The 21,303-nt window shown below is 38.3% G+C and overlaps 1 protein-coding gene across 3 annotated transcripts in view; it reads left to right on the top strand.

Annotated features, from left to right (window-relative positions):
* The first annotated feature begins 5,900 nt into the window (after window positions 1-5,900).
* Window positions 5,901-21,303, top strand: part of FARSB (phenylalanyl-tRNA synthetase, beta subunit) — a 70,299-nt gene continuing 54,896 nt past the window's right edge. The window contains exons 1-8 of one of the 3 annotated variants that reach the window (XM_011951907.1): window positions 5,901-5,940; window positions 6,480-6,535; window positions 9,727-9,881; window positions 11,809-11,878; window positions 12,767-12,882; window positions 17,925-18,075; window positions 19,167-19,275; window positions 20,728-20,798. In XM_011951907.1, coding sequence (XP_011807297.1) covers window positions 11,837-11,878; window positions 12,767-12,882; window positions 17,925-18,075; window positions 19,167-19,275; window positions 20,728-20,798 — 489 coding nt within the window. In that variant the 5' untranslated portion in view covers window positions 5,901-5,940; window positions 6,480-6,535; window positions 9,727-9,881; window positions 11,809-11,836. Of the gene's footprint in view, window positions 5,941-6,479; window positions 6,536-8,187; window positions 8,248-9,726; window positions 9,882-11,808; window positions 11,879-12,766; window positions 12,883-17,924; window positions 18,076-19,166; window positions 19,276-20,727; window positions 20,799-21,303 lie in introns of those variants that run through there. The other 2 variants (XM_011951908.1, XM_011951906.1) reach the window with 2 other exon arrangements.

Genomic DNA, 21,303 nt, shown 5'->3' with positions numbered 1-21,303 from the left:
TTTCAAACTCCTGACCTCAGGTGATTCACCCACATCGGCCTCCCAAAGTACTGGGATTATAGGCGTGAGCCACCGCACCTGGCCTGTTTGTTTTTGAGAGGGAGTCTCACTCAGTGGCCCAGGCTGGAGTGCAGTGGTGTGATCTCAGCTCAATGCAACCACTGCCTCCCCGGTTCAAGCAGTTCTCTGCCTCAGCTTCCCGAGTAGCTGGGATTACAGGCGCCCGCCATCACGCCCGGCTAATTTTTTTTTTTGGATTTTTAGAGAGACCGGGTTTCACCATCTTGGCCAGGCTGGTCTTGACCTCCTGACCTCCTGATCCGCCAGCCGCGGCCTCCGCAAATGCTGAGATTACAGGCATAAGCCACCGCACGCGGCCCCCACCACGTAATTTTTAGCGTGTATAAAGACTGTACCAACCGGTTTGTGAGAGCTGTTTTTTTGTTTTTAGGGCTCAGTGTGATAACAAAGGTCTAACAGGTTTAATGACAGCCACCGCTTCCCAGAATAAGATATTACTGTTACTGTGAAAATAAAACTGGCTTTTAAAAATCTTTCCTAAGTGTGTACTTTTAGATAGTACCTATTCTCAATGTGATATTCTTCATGAGTTCTGCCATAAGTCCCTGAAAGTAAAGGAAATACAAGGATATTGTATTACTCTTACCCTTTGTACTTGTCTCTAATCGCCTAATCGCTTTATTTTATAATGAGCTTATTTATATTTCTTACCTGACCTTCTAAACCATATTCTCACTAATGGGATACAGTACAGGTTACTAATTCCTGATCCAAAATGCTTGAGACCAGAAGCGTCTTGGATTTTGGATTTTGGGATATTTGCATGTACATAATGAGATATTTTGGGGGTGGGACCCAAGTCTAAACATGAAATTGATTTATATTTCATATACACCTTATATGCATAGCCTGAAGTTAATTTTATGGAATACTTTAGATAATTTTTTTTGCATGAAACAAGGTTTTGACTGTGTTTTTGACAAGTCACATGGAGTCAGGTGTGGAATTTTCCACCTGTGGCATCCTGTCTGTACTTTAAGGTTTTGGGTTTTGGAGCATGTCAGATTTCAGATTTTTGAATTAGGAATGCTCTATCTGTATACCTGAATTGCATAAGATGGTAGGTGGCAAATACTTGTTCAAAACATCTATAATCAGTTCCCATCCCAGTCTCCATTTCTAGGGAGGTAAGAAATAATCCAGATTTTTAAAAATGGTGAGATTTATAACCTATTTACTGTCATCTTATGTTTCAACAATTCTGTCCCCTTCCCTTTTTTTTTTTTCATATTGTCAGTGATCAATTAAGATTGATTTTTTTCACAAATATGTGTTTGTTGGGTACTGAATCTTTTAAGGGCCAGGTACATGGCTGATGCTTGTAATCACAGCACTTTGGGAGGACGAGGTGGGCAAATTGCTTGAGCTCGGGAGTTGGAGACCAGACTGGACAACATGGCAAAACCCTGTCTCTACAAAAAGTAACTGGGTGTGGTGGTGTATACCTGTAGTCCCAGCTACTCGGGAGGCTGTGGCCGGAGGATCACTTAAACCAAGTAGTGAGCTGTCGTGAGCGGTGATCAAGCCACTGCATTCCAGCCCCGGCCACAAAGTGAGACCCTGTCTCAAAAAAAAAAAAAAAAAAAAAAATTCAGTCAGAAGGATTGATGTTATTTTTTGAGATGTACTTTCGAGAGGTCAGAAATGATACTCCTCATTAGTTTACCTTTATTGTGTTCTTTCTTGAAACTGGGAAAGCATGTTCAGCAAAGCATGTGGTTTCCAAGTAGTATGGATACATCTTGTTTCTTACCTTTTTTTTTCCCCAGTCTTCCTCTTTTTTTCTTGTTTTCAGATAATGTCTCATTCACACTTTTAAAATCCACATTCTCTCTCTTTAGTCCCTCCAAGGGTTGCTTTCTATTTGAAATTTCATTGTTTCTACCAGTCCCCACCTTCCTTTTTACCTCCTCTTTGCTTAGCAAGGATATTTCTCTTTCAAGCTGTTTGCCATTTTGGTTATTTTGCTCGTCTGACTCCTTTGGAGCAGTTTTGTCTCCTTAGTCTACCTTTTCAACGGACTTTCTGTACAGCTGGTTTCCTCTTGCCACTCCTTTTCTTGTTAACTGATTAATTATCATTGCTCTTCAATTATAGTCCTGTTCTGGCGTGGTGTAATAGCTGGCAGTAGTGACAGAGCCTTCTGTGTATATCATATACACCCCTAAGGTTACTTTATGTGTCATTTTGTTAGAGGAAATTACTAATCACGATTTTATTGTTGATTTTTCTTTGTATCGAAACCCATGAAATACAGGGTTTTTTTATGCAGGGTTTTATTATTCCTGAAAGGAATAAAACATATGATAATTAGGATTCAGCATATTTTAATAGTTCTGTACCATTTAGTTATCTATTACTACATACTAAATTATCCCAAAGTTTAGCATCTTAAAGCAGCTATCATTTGTTACGTAGTTTCTGAGGGTCAGGAATTGGGGACTGGCTTAGCTGGGTGGTTTTTGTTCTGGATCTGTTACCAGATTGCAGTCAAGGTGTTTGCCAGATCCGTAGTCATGTCAAGGCCTAACTGAGTCTGGAGAAACTGCTTTCAGATTCATTCAAGTGGTTGTTGGCAAACCTCAGTTCCTTGCTGACTTTTGGCCGGAGGCTTTAGTTCCTCCCACCTTATCCTCTCCATAGGACTACTTAGAACATGTTAGCATGTTTGCCCCAGATGGAGAGGTCTGAGAGAGTACTTAAGTAAGAGAGAGTGCTCAGGATAGATGTCTGTTTTCAGTAACAGCTCAGAAGTGATATACTAGCCCTTCTCATATTCTCTTGGTCACAGACCAATCCTAGCACAATGTGGAAGGGAACTGTGCAAGGTTGTGAATACTAGGAGGCCGGCATTATTGGAGGCCATCTTGGAGGCTGACTACCACCATTCCCCCTCTAACCTCCACTGATTCAGGTTCCTCCCATATGCAAAATACACTCACCCCCTCCCAAAGCCCTCAGAAGTGCCATCCCATTACAGCAGCAGCTCAGAATCTAGAATCTCATTATCTAAATCAGGACCAGATGTGGATGTGGCGCCTTGGGTGTAGTTCCTTCAGTATAGCTTCTTTAGTACACTCTTGGCCTGAGAGACTCGAGAGACCAGTTATCTGCCCCACATATACCTAACACACAGTGGTGGGATGGGCATAGGATAACTCCTGTAGCCCTTACTCTTCAAAGGGGCGGAAATGGGAGACACAAAGGAGTCATTGGTCCATGGCAATTCTGAAATCAAGTGGCAAATGTTGGATGTTCTTGATTAGGTCTGAAGGCCTGGGATAATTCTCCATGGCTGTCTGCCCTGCCCTCTAGGCTCTTGGTTTCCACCCCTCTGAGTGATCCCTAGAAAGCATGTGCTTCACAGCTGGTTGGTTTTCTCAGTCTACTTACTGCTAATAGAATTTTGAGAGTTCAAAGACTTCATTTTATTCTATTTCTATCCTTTTCAATTCTAGCTGGCAATGCTTCTGCATATGTATTTCTTCTAAAAACTTCGAGGGTCTTTGGTGCATGTTACTGGCTTCCATTTTATTAGTCAAAAGCCACACCACCTACACATCTCTGAAATATATTGAGTTTCTGCTGATAACAGTGCTCTTAATTAAGCCCTATTGTGTGATTAATTGGATTTATGAGGTACATTCTTTATAATTTTTTATAGCACCCTTTGTTGCAATGATTAGCGCCTTTGATCTTTCTGGGTCTTAAGATTTTACGGTCATACCCTTGATTTTATCTTTGGACCGTATTTTCCTGGCAGTGCCTTGGATTTTGGTCTTTGCTCAATTTTAGCGTTGTTTCACATCTGGAGAAGATGAGAATTTAAAAAATCCCTAGCATCCTGGCTCATTTTTGTTTAACAGCCTTTCTTTTAGCTTTTCTCTTTTTTTCACATAAGCACAAGAAAAACCCAGGTGGCACTTTGAACACTGGTTGGAAATCTTCTTAGTTACATCACCCCATTGATTTTTTACAGTCCACATAACTGCAGGGAATGGTGTTGCTAAACCTTCTGCCTCTGCTTAACTAGGATTCCTCTTCTTCCCCTTTCTGATAATATTACCTCACTTTCCTCCATGTCCTCACTTGTATCCTTACCAGAGACTATGAGGCTTCTTTCTTTAGGTTTTCATTTACACTCCTCCAAGCCCACCGCTTGGTTCCAAAGCCATTCCCGTGTTTTTCATTTTTGTTATGGCAGTACCCCATTTCTAGGGACTAAAGTCTGTATTAGTAATCTATTGCTATATAACAAATTAATCCAAAGTATTAGTAGTCTGTTGCTGTGTAGCAAATTACCGCAGTACTTAGGAGTGTAAAACAAGCCTTTATTATTTTACGAGATTTCTGAGAGACAGGAATCAGGGAGTAGCTTAGGTAGGTGGTCTGGCTTTGGGTCTCACCATGTTGCAATCGAGCTGTCAGCTGGGGTTGCTGTCATTTCAAGGCTTGACTGGGCTGGAGAATCTACTTCCAGACTCACTCATGTGATGGCTCCAGACCTCAGTTCACACAAAGAGCATGGATACAAGGAGGCTGGGATCATGGAACGGGCTGTCTTGGAGGCTGGGTACCTGTTACTACCTGCCCTAGTTAATGATAGCCCCGCCCACTTTTTCCCCCAAACCAGAGATGCAGGAGTCATCCTAGACTCCTTCTACACACTCCCTATTCCTACCTCCCATCATTTGGCCATTGAGCATTTTACATTCCACGTCCTTAATGTTTTTCATATTAATCCCTTCTTCCTCATTCTTGCTGGTGCTGCTTTAAATGAAGCCTTCACTATATCGCATCTGTACTATTGCAGTAGACTCCCTGCTCCAGTCCATCCTCTTACTCTGCGAGCAGTCTTTAGAATGCAGATAATCATGGTTTTGCCCAGCTGAAGAATCCCTTCAGTATAATTCTCCATTGCCTGTCTGTAAGAAAGAGGGCAAATCGTTAGTTGACCTCTTTCTCCTTGTTCTATCATATCTTCTCCTGGTATGAACTTTATGTTTCATCCGTTGTTGAGCTACTTAAAGAGTTTCCAAATTTGCCATGCTATTTCACTCCCCATGATCTCTGCCTGATGAACTCATCCTTTCGGTGAAAGTTTAGCTGACCATAAGTGGAACTGATGACTTCTTTTGTGCCAGCCCTGTACCTTGTACTTAACATAGTCATATTTATTTACACATCTGGCTTCTTTACCAGATGAAGAAGTAGTTAAGGCAGGAATTGTGTTTTATTTATCTTTGTAACCCTGGTACCTAGTACAGTGCCTGGTATAAGGTGGGTACTCAGTACATAGATGTTAAATTGAAATTTAGTGTCTGAATCAGGAATCTTAAGACCAGTTTTCACTAGAATGCGCTGCTAATGATGTTTTGTGTTCAATTTTTGGTAATATGAGAACCCTGAAAAGCTAAACAGTAGGATATAATATTAAAATAAGGAAAAGAACTTATTTTATTTATTGCTCATAAACTATTAATTATTGTAGACTCACTATGTCTCAGGGTACTATGCCAGGTCCATTTTATGCATTATCATTTAAATCTTTTCAATAGTACCATGCCATAATGGCTGTGAAATACCATCTTATAGATGACGCAGCTATAATGTTGACACGAGATACCAAGAAAGTTTACATAAGGTGCCAAGCTCTCAGATCTAATAAGTGGGATAGAATTCAAACTGATTGACTTGGCTTCAAAGCCGAAAGTGTCAGGCCGCCTCAGACCAGTTTACATGATAGGACTTACGTGACATTCTGTTGTGTGAGATCTGTGATTTGGAGCCTGCTTTATATCTGATCTCTACTTAACAGGTGTTTTTTTTTTCTATGTATATGCAAACTTCCCAGTGCAGGTAACCTACACTACAGTTGGTATTAGCATAGGTTAATCAAGCCTTTAATAGTTTTTTCTTTTTTTATCTTAAACTTTTTTGGCCCAGCTTTTTTTTTTTTTAATTTTTTGGTACAGAGTTTTGCTCTTGTCGCCTAGGCTGGAGTGCAATGGCATGATCTTGGCTCACTGCAACCTCCGCCTCCCAGGTTCAAGCAATTCTCCTGCTTCAGCCTCCCAAGTAGCTGGGATTACAGGCATGCGCCACCATGCCTGACTACTTTTGTATTTTTAGTAGAGACAGGGTTTCACCATGTTGGCCAGGCTGGTTTCAAACTCCTGACCTCAGGTGATTCACCCACATCGGCCTCCCAAAGTACTGGGATTATAGGCGTGAGCCACCGCACCTGGCCTGTTTGTTTTTAAATGATGAACATGATGCCTGATATTTGGTAGTATGGTTGGTGTAAAGCAATTAATAATAAGAAAATGCAATTTGTGTGTAGTTTTCACTTGTGCTGAACGAAGTAAAATTAACCATCTCCTTTTTTATTTTCCTAGCTGACGAAGAATTTGACGAACTATGTTTTGAATTTGGTCTGGAACTTGATGAAATTGTATGTATTGGATATTTGTCTATTTTTCAAAGATTGTGTGTATAAGCTTATTTTTCAGGGGTGTGCTGTATTTCATCTTTGTTACTTATAGTTAGACTAAGATGATAACATTTGTGGGCCGTGATTTCTGTGTTCAGAGGGCTAAGCTCCAGTTCTGTCTGTTGCTTTGACTAAAATCTCAAAAGGGGTTCATGCCTTATTCCATCTACAATCACCTTGTGATCAGACTCATGCTGTGGAAATTGATAGAATGTGTTAGAGAACCCCAGTATGAAAGTAAGCTCCCTCCTTTGACAAATTAATCACAGAAAGGGACCAAGAAGCAGTAGAAATGTTGCTTCAACCAGAGTTGCCCTGCCTCCTTCTCCTCTAGCGCCTCCTCCGTCACCTCCTCTGCCCCCATCGCCTTCCTCCGTGCCTCTTCAGCCAGCACTAATGCATTACTATACGCTGATCTTGTAAAATGAGCTCATAGTTCTTAAGGTCTTGCTTATAAAAATGAGGAAGCGTTTTCTTTGACTTTTGATTGTATAATGATTAAAACATTTTTAAAAATTAAGTCTGGGCTATACATTTTAATATTGTTAACAATGATTATCTATTAAGGACATACTTTAATTTAAAAAGTACTTTTCTGATAGTTAGTGTTATTTTTTTCCTAAGCCTTCTATCTTCACCTATTCAGTGTTTTTATAACACTACCTTGGGTGTAAAGTTAAAAAATCTTCAGGCTAAAAAATTGTACATTGTCTTATTTTTCCTGCTGCCTTACTAATGTTACAGAAAGATCATCTTTATACTAATCAATATTTGTATATTTGAGAAATTGGCTGAGATTTCTGTAGTTTATAAGTTACTATTAGTAATTTTACTACACCTTAGAATTATGTGTGAAGTTATGTGATATCTAAGAGTGTTGGACTGAATGTTAGATAATTTGAGTTCTAGTTCTAACGTTTACTAGCTGTGTAACTGTGGATAATTACTTTGCCTGTCTGGACCCTACAGTCCAGACGAGTCTCTCTGGGCCTCCTTTTCACTCGTGAAATAAGGGGTTTGGATTATATGATCTTTATGGTTTTCTTTTTTGACTCTGAAATTTATGTAGTTTTTAATTTCTGTAAGATTTTTGTCGGGTAGCACTGACAAATCCAGTCTTTATATATGGTCATTTTATGAGTTGAGATGCTGAAACTGAAAGAAGCTGTAAGCTTCTGTGTCTCTCTTTTTTTTTTTTGCAAAGGAGTTAGATCTTTTTTTACAGCAGTTCCTCCTTATCCACAGTTTTTTGCTTCCACAGTTTTAGTTACCTGCAGCAAACTGTGGTTTGAAAAGAGGTGAGTATAGTGCAATAAGAAATTCTGAGACAGAGACTGCATTCACATAACTCTTATTATAGTATATTATTTTAATTGTTCTATTTTATTATTAGTTGTTAATCTCTTACTGTGCCTAATTTATAAATTAAACTTTCTCATAGGTATGTATGTATGGGAAGAAACATGGTATATGTAACGTTTAGTCCTCTCCAAGGTTTCAGGCATCCACTGGGGAGCTTGCAACATATCCCCTGTGGATAAGGGGGTGCTGCTGAGAAATGAATGCAGATGCCTTCATTTCTCTGGTTATTGTATTATCTTCTCTGTATAGAGGTCCCTTTTGAGATCTGCCATCTCCTGGGAGGTGACTCAGCTTTCTTCACTATTTAAACAGTAATTTTATTAACCCCTTTGATTGAACGTTGTTTAAACTCGAATTCTTCCTCTCCTCTTTTTGCCTCTTCCCCTTCTTTTCTTTTCCCCCTTTTTGCTCCTTCCTCCTCCTCTTCATTCTCTTGGTTTTCATTTTTCGTTTTCCCTAATTTTAAAAATTTTTCTTCTAAGTTTGAGATGCCCAAGGTAGATGTTTTTTGGAGCCCAGCACCACCTTACACAGCCCCAGCATTGCACAGACTCCTGTGGTTCCTTGGGTGGGACTTTTGGCACATAATACTCAGTGGCCAGAAGTGAATTCCTCTGCATACTGTGCAAATGTGGATATAATTCTTAATTTGGTCAAAAATTTGAACTACTTATATTGTGGCAGTGGGAGGGCATCATGTAAAACAAAAATCATTACATATTTTGATAGAAATCCATCAGTTATTTTAGCAGGTTGTTGGTGGAAATAGTAGGAATTTGGGTTAAGTGGAGCTTCCAAATAATTAAAAGGTAACATTAACAGTTGGAATATAACTTTTAATCATTTCGAGTGAAAATTTCTTAAATCTATTTACAGTTCCCTGCTCTAGTAAACATAAGGAATGGAGTGTAACTTCTCTGCAGTGGTTATGTTTAAGACAATCTGTTGCTCTGCTGTAGTATGGTGGTTGAAATATTCTAAACTCTTTACCACTGCATTCAGCGTGATTCTAGTGGTGTTTCTTCCATCATCTCCCTCTTGGTTGCCTTAATTCTGCCTCACTATCCCTTTACTATCCCTAGTTTGCTTCCCATTGCACCTATTATCCCTTTTAATTTTCACCGGTGTCTGATGGTCTCTGAATGTTTTTTGTTTTTACCCTGTCCCTCTCATTGTCATGTGGACTTGGGTGCCCACAGGATTTAAGTTTTAGAGTCATCCTATAAGAAGGTGTGTTTCTTTTATTTAGTGAATCATCTTTCTTTTACCCCTTTGACACTTTTGTTGTTACTTTATGTACTTGGTGATGTTTTCATTTTCTTTAGCTTGAGATGGGAAAACTTTTTCTGTAAAGGGCCAGATAGTAAATATTTTAGGCTTTGTAGGCTCTATAGGTCTGTGTTTCAACTCAGCTACTGCAGTGTGTAAGTTGCAGTAGGTAATAGGTAAACGAATGGGTCTGTCTGTGTTCCAGTAAATCTTTATCAAGTATCAGGTATGATTTGGCCAGTGGGCCATTGCTTGTGGACCTTTGTTTAGATGGATTTATGCTGTTCTGGGGAGATTGAGGATGCCAGATATCCGAACTCAGTTAAAGTTGAAGTATTTTTCTGTCTGCTATGATTATAACACTTAATATTGTCATGTTGTTTTTGTCATGGATATAAAAATCCCGTGTTGTTGTAGAAAATATGTATAATGCAGTTACTGCCTTATAGGGCTGACAGCTTTTACTTTTTAAAGAGAATTTAAATTATTTAATTTTATCATTATTTTTTGGCTTGTTTTAGACATCCGAGAAGGAAATAATAAGTAAAGAACAAGGTACTGTAAAGGCAGCAGGAGCCTCTGATGTTGTTCTTTACAAAATTGACGTCCCTGCCAATAGATATGATCTCCTGTGTCTGGAAGGATTGGTTCGAGGACTTCAGGTCTTCAAAGAAAGGTAAAGAAATATGTTCCTTAAAGACTTTGTTAAGTTGGATTTTCTTTCTTTTCTTGTCATTATCAGCGGCCATGTTTAAATTTCTAGGAAAAAGCTTGTGCAGGCACACAGCTTTAACTCTCAGCAGAGGGTTGATTTGAGGATTAGATTCATGTAGATTGTAGCCATTTGAAAATTTCTATGAAAGTTTGAGTCATAGCCATTCATTTTTGGGAGCATATTTTAAAACTGGTGGTTAATGCTTTTATGGCATCTAAAAAATTCTTTAGCAGGTGTGTGTGATTTCCCTCCATCATCTAATTGGAATGAGTAGTTTGCTAGATATGTTAAAGGTTGAGAGGAAATGGAGAGCTGGCAATACCCTTACATTATGAGTTCTAAGGAACCTCAGGAGTGAAGCCTCCTAACTGGAAAACCAAAGACCTTATGACCGCTCCGTGATCTTGAGCAAGTTAGTTGGCTGCTCTAGTTTCAATTTCCTAATCTATAATGAAGAAGATTTATAAGGCCCCTTCCAACTTTTGATTTAATAAAGATAGAGGGGCTGGACAGAGTGGCTCATGCCCGTAATCCCAGCACTTCAGGAGGCCGAGGCTGGTGGATCACTCAAGGTCAGGAGTTTAAGACCAGCCTGGCCAACATGGTGAAACCCTATCTCTACTAAAAATACAAAAATTAGCTGGGTATAGTGGTGTACACCTGTAATCCCAGATACTCAGGAGGCTGAGGCATGAGAATTGCTTGAACCCAGGAGGTGGAGGTTGCAGTGAGTCAAGATTTGCGCCACTGCACTCCAGCTTGGGCAGCAGAGGGAGACTCCATTTCAAAAAAAAAAAAAAAAAGATAGAGGGGAACGAATATATAAAGTGAAAAAAATAACAGCTATTAAAAATTAATTGTTTTTTATTACTTCTACGTTATCTGGTCATCTGCAAAAGAATAAGAGTTCTAACTGATGGGCTAGATTCTGAAATTGTGAGGTATTTAGGTGAGTGATGGGTATTGGTGAATGATGATAATTAGGCATTAGGTTAAGGATGTTTAAAATTTTGGAGTTGACCTGGTTGGTTTCCTGCAGGACAATCAGATGCTTTTATTTTAGGATCAAGGATAACTCCTGAGAGTTCATTTCCCAACCCTACCCAATGAGAATCTGTATTTTTACCAGTCACCTTGTGATTTTTATGATCAGAAAGAATTAGGAAAGCAGCTTAAAATGTTTTCCACTTAAAGTGAGTCCATGGACAAGTAGCATCTGAATCACCCGAGAACTTACTAGAAATGCAGTCTTAGTTGCCACCCAACACCTATTAAATCAGAATCTGTGGTTTAACAAACTTCCCAGTTAATTGTAAGCACATTGAAATTTGAGAAGCACTGCCTTAAAACAGTAGTTCCCAACTTCTCCCTATGATAAGAGTTCCCTAGAGATGCCTTCAAATTGCACCATTTACCAAATCTTTGTCTTGACTTATTTTATCATCTGGTAATAGTAGGTCCAGATGGAACCAGGGAATCTGTATTTTCCATAAGCTCTGTTTTTTCCTGGAAGCTCAGAATCTCATGGTTAGAATAACTATCATAGCTTAAAGGTTATCTAATCCAGTCCCTCAGCTGATGTTGAAATGCTGCTTAAACAATTGCTCAGTTAACGGTTTGTAGCTTCTGCTGGGATGCTAGCGATAGGAAATACATTACTATGAAGCATCTTATGTCATTTTTGGACAACTTTAAATGTTAAAAAGTTTGTTAGTTTTTATTTTTATTTTTATTTTTTATTTTTAGTGTTCAGCCAAAATTTGACTTGCTATAACTCAACCCATTGCCCTAATTCATTTTGTATACTTCCCATATACAGCATAGAATGTAATTATTTTATGTAATGTCTTGATTAATTATGAGTAAGTTCATTTAAATATTATTTTAGGATAAAGGCTCCAGTGTATAAACGGGTAATGCCTGATGGAAAAATCCAGAAATTGGTTATCACAGAAGAGGTAATAAGGATAAATTCTTACTTTTCCTTAAAATATTTTCTTTTGTATATGTCTGTATATGGTGGGGAGGAAAAAGAAACAAGACTTACTCTTTTTTGAGACAGGGTCTGGCTCCATTGCCCAGGCGGGAGTGCAGTGGTGCAGTCTTGGCTCACTGTAACCTCTGCTTCCCAGGCTCAAGTGATCCTCTCACCTCAGCCTCCTGAGTAGTTGGGAGTCTAGGCACACGCCACCACACCCGGCTAATTTTTTGTATTTTTTAGAAACGGGGTTTCACCATGTTGCCCAGTCTGGTCTCAAATTCCTGAGCTCAAAGGATCCTTCCTCTGCAGCCCCCTAAAGTGCTGGGATTACAGGTGTAAGCCTCTGTGCCTGGCCCAAAGCTTACCCTTCTAAAAAATGTGATTTTCTTTGATCATTTGCTAAAATGAGTATATACTTAGCCACTAGCTCTTAAAAATTTTTTTTTAACCTGGGAATGCAAAAGAACAAAGCCTGTGCTTTCCATAAATAGTTTTGGATAATAATATCCAATGCATGTTTAAAACACATTTGCAACATAATTGTTTAAATTGTGGAACGTTAATGAAATTTTAAAAGATTTTAAACTTTTCAGAGGGGTTGTTTTGGTAAAAATATGAATTATGAGCAAACTTTTTCTCAATTGTTTAATACATTTTCAGAAATCTTACTGAAATAAAAATTCTGTGAAGCTGGTGACTTTGTCTCTAGTTTACCACTTTATTACTTGTTGACTGAATAAATTAATACATACTTGTTTGAATGAAAATGTATGCCAGTGGCAAGAGTGCAGCTGCCTTCCTATTACAAGATATTACAAAGAAAAACCTTACTGTTTGCTATCTCTAATGATATTATGAATTTCAGACAGCTAAGATACGTCCTTTTGCGGTAGCAGCAGTTCTCCGTAATATAAAGTTTACTAAAGATCGATATGATAGCTTCATTGAACTTCAGGAAAAATTACATCAGAATATTTGCAGGTTTGTGGTTGCATTTTCTTTCTTCCTTGTCTTCCCCTTTCCCTCTGCCTCCCTATCTCCTTTCCATCCTGATCCCTCACCCTCTTCTCTCTTGCCACTTCTGCCCTCTTTCTATCTCTCCTTCCTTTCTTCCTCTGCAGATTTTTTACAAAGCATTTCTAAATTAATAGTATGTGACAGATTATGAGGATTTAACTTGACTTTACCAGATACCTGTTACTGCTTGTAAATGGCATATGCATGAAGAAACAGGAGGTATATTTTGAATATTGTATAGAGAAGAATTATCTAGTCCTAGAAACTTCCCTGCTTTTTGTTGTTGTTTTGGTGCAGATCAGCAGTGGATTATACTACTAAGTATAAACCATGATAATGAAGTACGATATACCATTTTTAAAATGGAAATAAAATTTTGGCTTATTCTCACTGTTTGAGTGAGAATAATTATAAATTGACAGCACTTGAGTTTAAGTGACTAAAGTTTACTTATTCCATCTTTACATTACTATGCATAATTTCCTGCACAGCTCCCTTTAGGGCAATGATCTTCAAACCTATATAATTTCTGAACTCCTGAAGATCAGTGAAGGTAACAATGGTAATCCTTGAACTCATTTAAGTATTTTAGAATCCTAATGGAAACTGTATACTTACTAATGATGACAAACCTCAGACTTCAGCTAACATATTAAGCTTATTTGTGTTGGTTCTGAAATAGATCAACATAAGTTACTGCATGTTGATACAAAGGTATGATTAATAGTTATATATGTCTCAAGTAAAAATAGAAAAAGAATTTTTACTTTTTTATTTTTTTTATGTGAGATCTGCTGCAATTATTTGCTATTAATTGTAGTTTAGTAAACTGTAGAGCCTAGGAGGGGTCTATGTGTATGGGAATGGGCTAGGGACGGGATAGAGGGAGAACCATAGACATTTTCTGCTATGGTGAAAAACGTCTTTGTGTATGTGGTGGAAGCAACATTTTTTTTTCAGATTCCAAGTAACATTTATTCCCAGTCCTTTTATATAGAAGAGTTTATATGTCAGCTTGCTAATATGTCATTATTAAGCAAAACAAGAACAATTTAAATATAATTTCAAAATTAAGAACAAAATACAAGATTTCTGACAAGTATAGGTGTAACTTAAGTGGTTGAGCTAGATTATCTGCTCTGGCTCTATTATCTTATTTATTTTAAGAAGCTGTTTTAGTCTAAACAGACATTTTTAAATTTAACTTTAAGCTCTGTTTTATTTGGTATTTCTGGAAATCATGAGCTTTTTCTAAGGGGAAGATTGAACACATCCTAATACTTCGGTGCGCCAGAGTTCTTTTCTGTCAGTAAATCCTAATTAACCTCTTTAATGAGCTTTGGAAGTTTATGTATTTCAAGGAATATATCAATATTGTCTAAGTTATTAAATTTATTGACAAAGTTGTTCATAATGTTTCCTTATTATCCTTTTAATATCTGTGGTATCGGTAGTGATGTCACCTCTTATTTCTCTGTCTTCTCTCTTGTTTTTTCCTTTGATCAGTGTGGCTAGAGGTTTATCAGTTTTATTGACCTTTTTCTTTGTTTGTTTGTTTGTTTTGAGACAGAGTTTTGCTCTGTTGTCCAGGCTGGAGTCCAGTGGCATGATCATCTCATTGTAACCTCAGAACTCCTGTGCTGAAGTGATCCTCCTGCCTCAGCCTCCTAAGTAGCTGGAACCACAAGCAGGAGCCACCACACCTGGCTAATTTTTTAATTTTTTGTAGAGATAGGGGTCTTGCTTTGTTGTCCAGGCTGGCCTTATAGACTTTAAGTGATCCTCCTGTCTCAGCCTCCCAAAGTGCTGGGGTTACAGGAATGAACCACTCGTTTTATTGATCTTTCAAAGAATGAACTTTTGGTTTCATTGATTCTTCTCTTATTTTTTTTTCCTCTATTTTTATTGATTAAGCTTCTTTCTTAGGCTAATTAGTCCCTACTGCTAAGGCAAGACCCTTTTGCCTACTGTATCCATTGCTACATGAGCAGTGAAGTTTAGTCTGTGTGAACATGGAGCACTGCTTCCTCTAATTCCCTTGAATAATTCTTTCCTGGCCTTGGGTAGTTTTCTCAGCTGCATGTTCTGATCAATACTGAGCTCACCAGTACTTGAGTGGGACCCTCTGCGTATCTTCAGAGTACTCTCTGTGTGTAGCTCTCTGCTTTTCTCCGGGACTCTGCCCACCTTGGCCTCCCCAAACTCTCAGCTATGTCTCTTGCTCTCAGGGAGTCTCCTGGGCTCCACTGGGCCCTCTTTCCTGCCCTGTAGTCAGGGTTCATCTCACTTGTTTCCTGTGTCTCAGGGATTGCTGCCCTTCATTGCCTGCTGTTAGGTGCCATAAAAACTATTGCTCCGTACATTTTGCTCTTCGGTTGTTTCAGGCAAGAGTAAATCTAGTGTGTTACTCTGTCTTGGCTTGAAGTACCTTGTGAGTCTTCTACTTCAGTTATTTTACTTTTCATCTCTGTAATCCATTGTCTTAAAAAAAATAGTTCCTTGTTTTCTGCAGATATTTCCTCATCTATTATGTATATGTTCTTCCATAATTCTTGAACATTTTTTAGTAGCGGCTTTAAAATCTGTGTGGCAGTATCAGAATCTGGGGCATCTTAGTGTTGGTTTCTATAGACTGGTTTTGTCTGGAGTAAGAGTCAAGTGTTCCGTATTTCTTATGTCCATTGCCTTTTGATGCATATAGAATATCATATTAGGGAAGAGTCTTGACTTTGCTGTGTTTCTCTGAAGAGTGGTTTTTGTTCTTTCAGGCAAAGAGTTGAATACTTAGCTAGATTCAGACTCGGCAGTGGTTCAGTTTTTTGCTCAGTTCTTTCAGCTTTCAGTTGCTGCTCTTTTACAGTAGGACTTTGAAATTTTTACCATTATGTTAGATAAAATCTTGATTTCTGAATATTTTTGGTTTTTTCATATCTTACTATATTTGGAGTGTTAATCTTTTTCCTGTACATGTGTTGTAAACCTTTTTTGTGTTTTTTGACTTTTGGTTTCTTTTGGACATGTAAGGTTTTTAATTTGGGTATAGTTATCAGTCTTTCTGTATGACTTTTAGATTTTATGACCTACTGAAGAAGCAGTGTCCTACTCTACAGTTTTAAACATATTCTTCTATATTTTCTTATCTTTTTTTGTTTTGTTTTTGAGACAGGGTCTCACCCTGTTGCCCAGGCTGGACTACGGTGGTGCAATCACAGCTCACTATAGCCTTGACCTCCCTGGCTCAAGTGATTCTCCTACCTCAGCCTCCCAAGTGGCTGAGACCACAAGTGTGTGGCACCATAGCCAGCTAATTTTTATATTTTTTGTGGAGTTGGGGTCTCACCGTGTTGCCCAGGCTGGTCTTGAACTCTTGGGCTCAAGCAGTCTTCCTGCCTTGGCCTCCTAAAGTGTTGAGATTTCAGGCATGAGCCACCTCACCTGGCCTCTATATTTCCTTGGAATAATTTTTATGGTGTCTGTTTTATGTGTGCCTGTATGTTTGTCTTTTGCTTTTCAAAATGCTTAGGTCTTTGCTTCATCTGGAATTATGTTTTTTTTGTTGCTGATTTGAAGTTGAAATTTTGGTGATGTTTTGAGGTGCTGTTTTAGGATTAAGGGACCGATATTAACATCTAAGAAAACAGACTTTCTTACCTGTGCATTTGTCAATTCTTAATCTACCTACATGTATTGAACCGTGTGTATTTCATCCTATGATAGTTCTGGGTTTATTATCTTCTGTAAGCATATGAGTAATTGAGTAAAGTCACACTCCCTTATTGCCTATTAACATTTCTTTTCAACCCTGTTTATTCAAGTTCTAGTTCACCAGTCCTGTAGTCCTGGAAGTTGACCAAAATTTAATATTAAGCATTTTAAACTAATTTTAGTGCACATGCATTTTAAACTAAAGTATGTTAAGAACACAAATTTTGACCAAGTTCCTCTTTTCAAATTGACTGTTAGAAAGCCAAACTTGTGACCTTTCCTGGTAAGACTTAGGCCTTTAGATTCTAATTCAGAATTAACATTTCCTGCCTCGGTTTTACATCCCTACTTCTATTTCTTTCTCTCCTATTTTGTAGCTTGCTGTAATTTCCTAAAGTTACCTTAAATCCTTTGTGGATAAACTGTAGAACAAGTGAAATGAATACCTTTTGAACTTTCCTTATACATTAAAGTAAACTTGAACTGTAATTCAGAGCTCTTAAAATTAAATTTTTTCCACAACTAAAGTAATGCAGCTATGTGATAAAATGTAGGAAAACATAGAAAAGCCAAAAACCCCACAATTTGGTAGTTAATTCTAATTTATTAAAACATGTTTACAGCCGGGTGCGGTGGGTCAAGCCTGTAATCCCAGCACTTTGGGAGGCCGAGACGGGCGGATCACGAGGTCAGGAGATCAAGACCATCCTGGCTAACGCGGTGAAACCCCGTCTCTACTAAAAAAGTAAAAAAAAAAAACTAGCCGGGCGAGGTGGCGGGCGCCTGTAGTCCCAGCTACTCGGGAGGCTGAGGCAGGAGAATGGCGTAAACCCGGGAGGTGGAGCTTGCAGTGAGCTGAGATCCGGCCACTGCACTCCAGCCTGGGCAACAGAGCGAGACTCCGTCTCAAAAAAAAAAAAAAAAACATGTTTACTTGAGTATATCAAGAAGAAATAGGTTAAAAGAGGTAAAAGAAATGCTAACTTTGAAGATATCTCAGAAACAGTATTTGGGAAAACATAATGGCAAGGAATTTTCTTCAGCTCTTGAAATCATGTGTTTCGTGTAGTTTTGTGATTTCTCAGTACTGTTAATGGTTGTGAGAATTTGTTCATTATATGCCACTAATGATGCCATGTAGTAGCAATATGCTGTTTCAGGGAAGTATCTGAAATAATTTAAAAAAATATGTAGTCTATGTTTGTGTTATCTTTAGAATTTATGCTTTAGAATATTCAAACCTGTCTCATTCTCCTCCTTTCCTTTCCTCCCTCCTTCTCCCTCACCCTCTCCACAATTAGGAAAAGAGCGTTGGTTGCTATTGGCACCCATGATTTGGACACTTTGTCAGGCCCATTTACTTATACTGCAAAACGTCCTTCAGATATCAAATTCAAGCCTCTAAATAAGACCAAGGAGTATACAGCCTGTGAACTGATGAACATATACAAGGTAAATATTCTTTTTGATTATGCAGCAGCTTTGCAAAAATCATGAAATTCCATCAAAGTCAAGCCTTGCAACTAGGGAAATGTAATGAATACTTTTAAAAAATTACAGTGTCTGGGCTCCAACCTAGAGATAGTGATTCATCTGATCTAGAGTGGGACCTGAACATAGTTTTATTTTATTTATTGTTACATTTTTAACCTCTGATATGATTTCAGTGTACTGCTAGGATTGAGGACCACTGAAGTAGACCATACCACATTGTAATCTGCAGTTGAAACTCATGCAAGTCTAAAGAATAGTAAGACTTAGCTAGTGTTTTTTGTGGGAAATACTGTTACAAGCTGTCTATCTCCCATTATTTAGAAGTCCAGCAGCGAAAATGAATTCAGTAGTCACTTTGGATTGTATTTAACAAGTAGAAAAAATAGTTGTAATTTAGAAAAAGCAGTGTCATCGTTGCCCTGATTTGCAAGTGACTTCTTCCGATTTATCTAAATAGTTTTGTCATGGTTTATGTTTCCTTTGAAATGATTCAGGCATACCAGTGCAAATCTGTTTTCATTCTCGAGAAATGACTCAATTATGTGCATTGAATATTGGAATATTAATTTATATTAGAAAATCTTATAAATTTAGAACTTTCTTTAATTTGGGTCTGTTTTAATGTTTTTCTGACTTTTCCCCTCCTTTTTTTCTTTTTTTTTGTTTTTTTTGAGACGGAATTTCGCTCTTGTTGCCCAGGCTGGAGTGCAATGGTGCAATCTCAGCTCACCGCAACCTCCACCTCCTGGGTTCAGGTGATTCTCCTGCCTCAGCCTTCCAAGTAGCTGGGATTACAGACATGTGCCACCATGCCCAGCTAATTTTGTATTTTTAGCAGAGATGGGGTTTCTTCATGTTGGTCAGGCTGGTCTTGAACACCTGACCTCAGGTGATCCACCCGCCTCAGCCTCCCAAAGTGCTGGGATTACAGACATGAGCCACCGTGCCTGGCATTCCCTTCTTTTTTAATATTAGGTCAGTATGTAAACTATAGTGATAGAAATTAAAAAAAAACACAACTAATTTTATTTGACTTAATTTGTTTTCAGACTGATAATCACCTTAAACATTATTTACATATCATTGAAAACAAACCCCTGTATCCAGTTATCTATGATAGCAATGGTGTCGTCCTTTCAATGCCTCCCATCATCAATGGTGAGTTATTTTATAAGCATCATAGATCTGTGCTGTTTCCTTTTAATCCTCAACATTTCTCTAGAATTCTCAATAGACTTGGCTAAATCAAATTCAAATAACTCATAATCTGAGTATCTCAGGTCTTTTGTAGATTCTAATCATTCTTTTCATTCATTTATTCAACAACATTTTACTGTTGATTCTTATGTAATTTATAATATGTTCATACACTTATAAATATGTTCTGATGCTAGGCTTTGGGTTCTGTTATATTTCTCCCAAGGTTATTGATGTTTCGGTTTCAGCACGTAATTCACTTGGTTAAACTCAAAGTCAAACTCTGTCATGTCTGTAGTTTTTTTTCTTTTGTGTGTTTTTTTTTTTTTATTTTGAGACAGGCTCTTGCTCTGTCACCCAGGCTGGAGTGCAGTGGTGCAGTCATGGCTCAGTGCAACCTTAAACTCCTGGGCTCAAGCAATTCTCCCACCTTGGCCTCCCAAAGCCTGGCCTTGCCTGGTTATATAGTTAAACGAAAACTTTTAATTTAAATTTTGCCCTCTTAATTCCTTTCTGAAGGCTATTTTTATGAGACAGTTTGATTGTATTTACAAAATTTAATGATGTCTGAGACATAGATGTTTGCCTTTCTGGAGGTAAGAAGGAGGCTTAGCTGATTTGCTATAAGAAGCAGCTTCTTCTCGAGATCTTGGACCCTAGCAGTTACAGCAGTTAAGAACATGGGCCCCAGAGTTAACCAGATCTAGACCCAAATCCTAGCCTTGCTGCTCGTGATCATAGTCAAATAATTTAATCTCTCTAAACTTAGTTTCTTGCCAGCAATTACATCATGGGGTTGTGGTAAAGATTAGAGGAGACAACCTATGTTAAGTGCTTGGCATAGCACCTGACACATTGTATGCATTCAGTAGAGGCCTGTTAATTATTTTATTTTTACTCTTCAACTTGCAGTGGGAGCTTTAAATAAAAATTGTTTATCCCTTTGCTCTTAAGGTGTTAGGTTTTTTTGTTTGTTTGTTTGTTTGTTTTTTTGAGACAGAGATTTGCTCTTGTTGCCCAGGCTGGAGTGCCATTGCACCATGTCATGCCATTGCACCATCTCAGCTCACCGCTACCTGTGCCTCCTGGGTTCAAGTGATTCTCCTGCCTCAGCCTCCCAAGTAGCTGGGATTACAGGCATGTGCCACCATGCCTGGATAATTTTTTATTTTAGTAGAGAAGGGGTTCCTCTGTGTTGGTCAGGCTGGTCTCGAACTCCTAACCTCAGGTGATCTGCCCACCTTGGCCTCCCAAAGTGCTGGGATTACAGGTGTGAGCCACCGCCCCTGGCCAAGGTGTTAGTTTTTAATATGTTTTACATTTAAAATGTAGTTTCTGTTTTGTTGAGCTTAATAGTGCACTTCTGTTTCTAAAACTAGTTATTTTGTTGTTATTGTTTTGTGTTCATTGCAGGGGATCATTCCAGAATAACAGTAAATACTAGAAATATTTTTATTGAATGCACAGGAACTGACTTTACTAAGGTAAATAAAACTTTTACTCAATTTTTATATGATCAGATGGGAGATTTTATTTCCGGCCCAAGACTAAATGACTAAAATTAAAATATGTGCATTTTGTAGGTGGGAACATGTTTTAGAAATTTAGACAATTAAAAAGATAGAGATATTCTACACTTTGGTTATGATGCTTTCATTAATTCGACAAATGTTTAGTGAACACCGAATGTCTTTCCAGTGCCAGGAATTTAATAATGAGTTACATGTTTCTTCACTTGAAAGAACTCCTAGGGGGAGAGTTAGTCAGTCATATACATAACTATAAAACAACGTGGAATGAGTACTGTAGTGAGATCCATATAAATTGTTTATCTAGTTGACTTAATTTGTATGTGGAGTAATTTGGTACCTTTGTGTACTTGGTAAAAGCTAAAAAAAGGCTGGGCGCGGTGGCTCAAGCCTGTAATCCCAGCACTTTGGGAGGCCGAGACGGGCGGATCACGAGGTCAGGAGATCGAGACCATCCTGG

Source organism: Colobus angolensis, unplaced genomic scaffold (assembly GCF_000951035.1).
Source record: "Colobus angolensis palliatus isolate OR3802 unplaced genomic scaffold, Cang.pa_1.0 Scaffold33, whole genome shotgun sequence".
Taxonomy (NCBI): domain Eukaryota; kingdom Metazoa; phylum Chordata; class Mammalia; order Primates; family Cercopithecidae; genus Colobus; species Colobus angolensis.
This window is presented reverse-complemented; position numbering and strand designations above follow the sequence as displayed.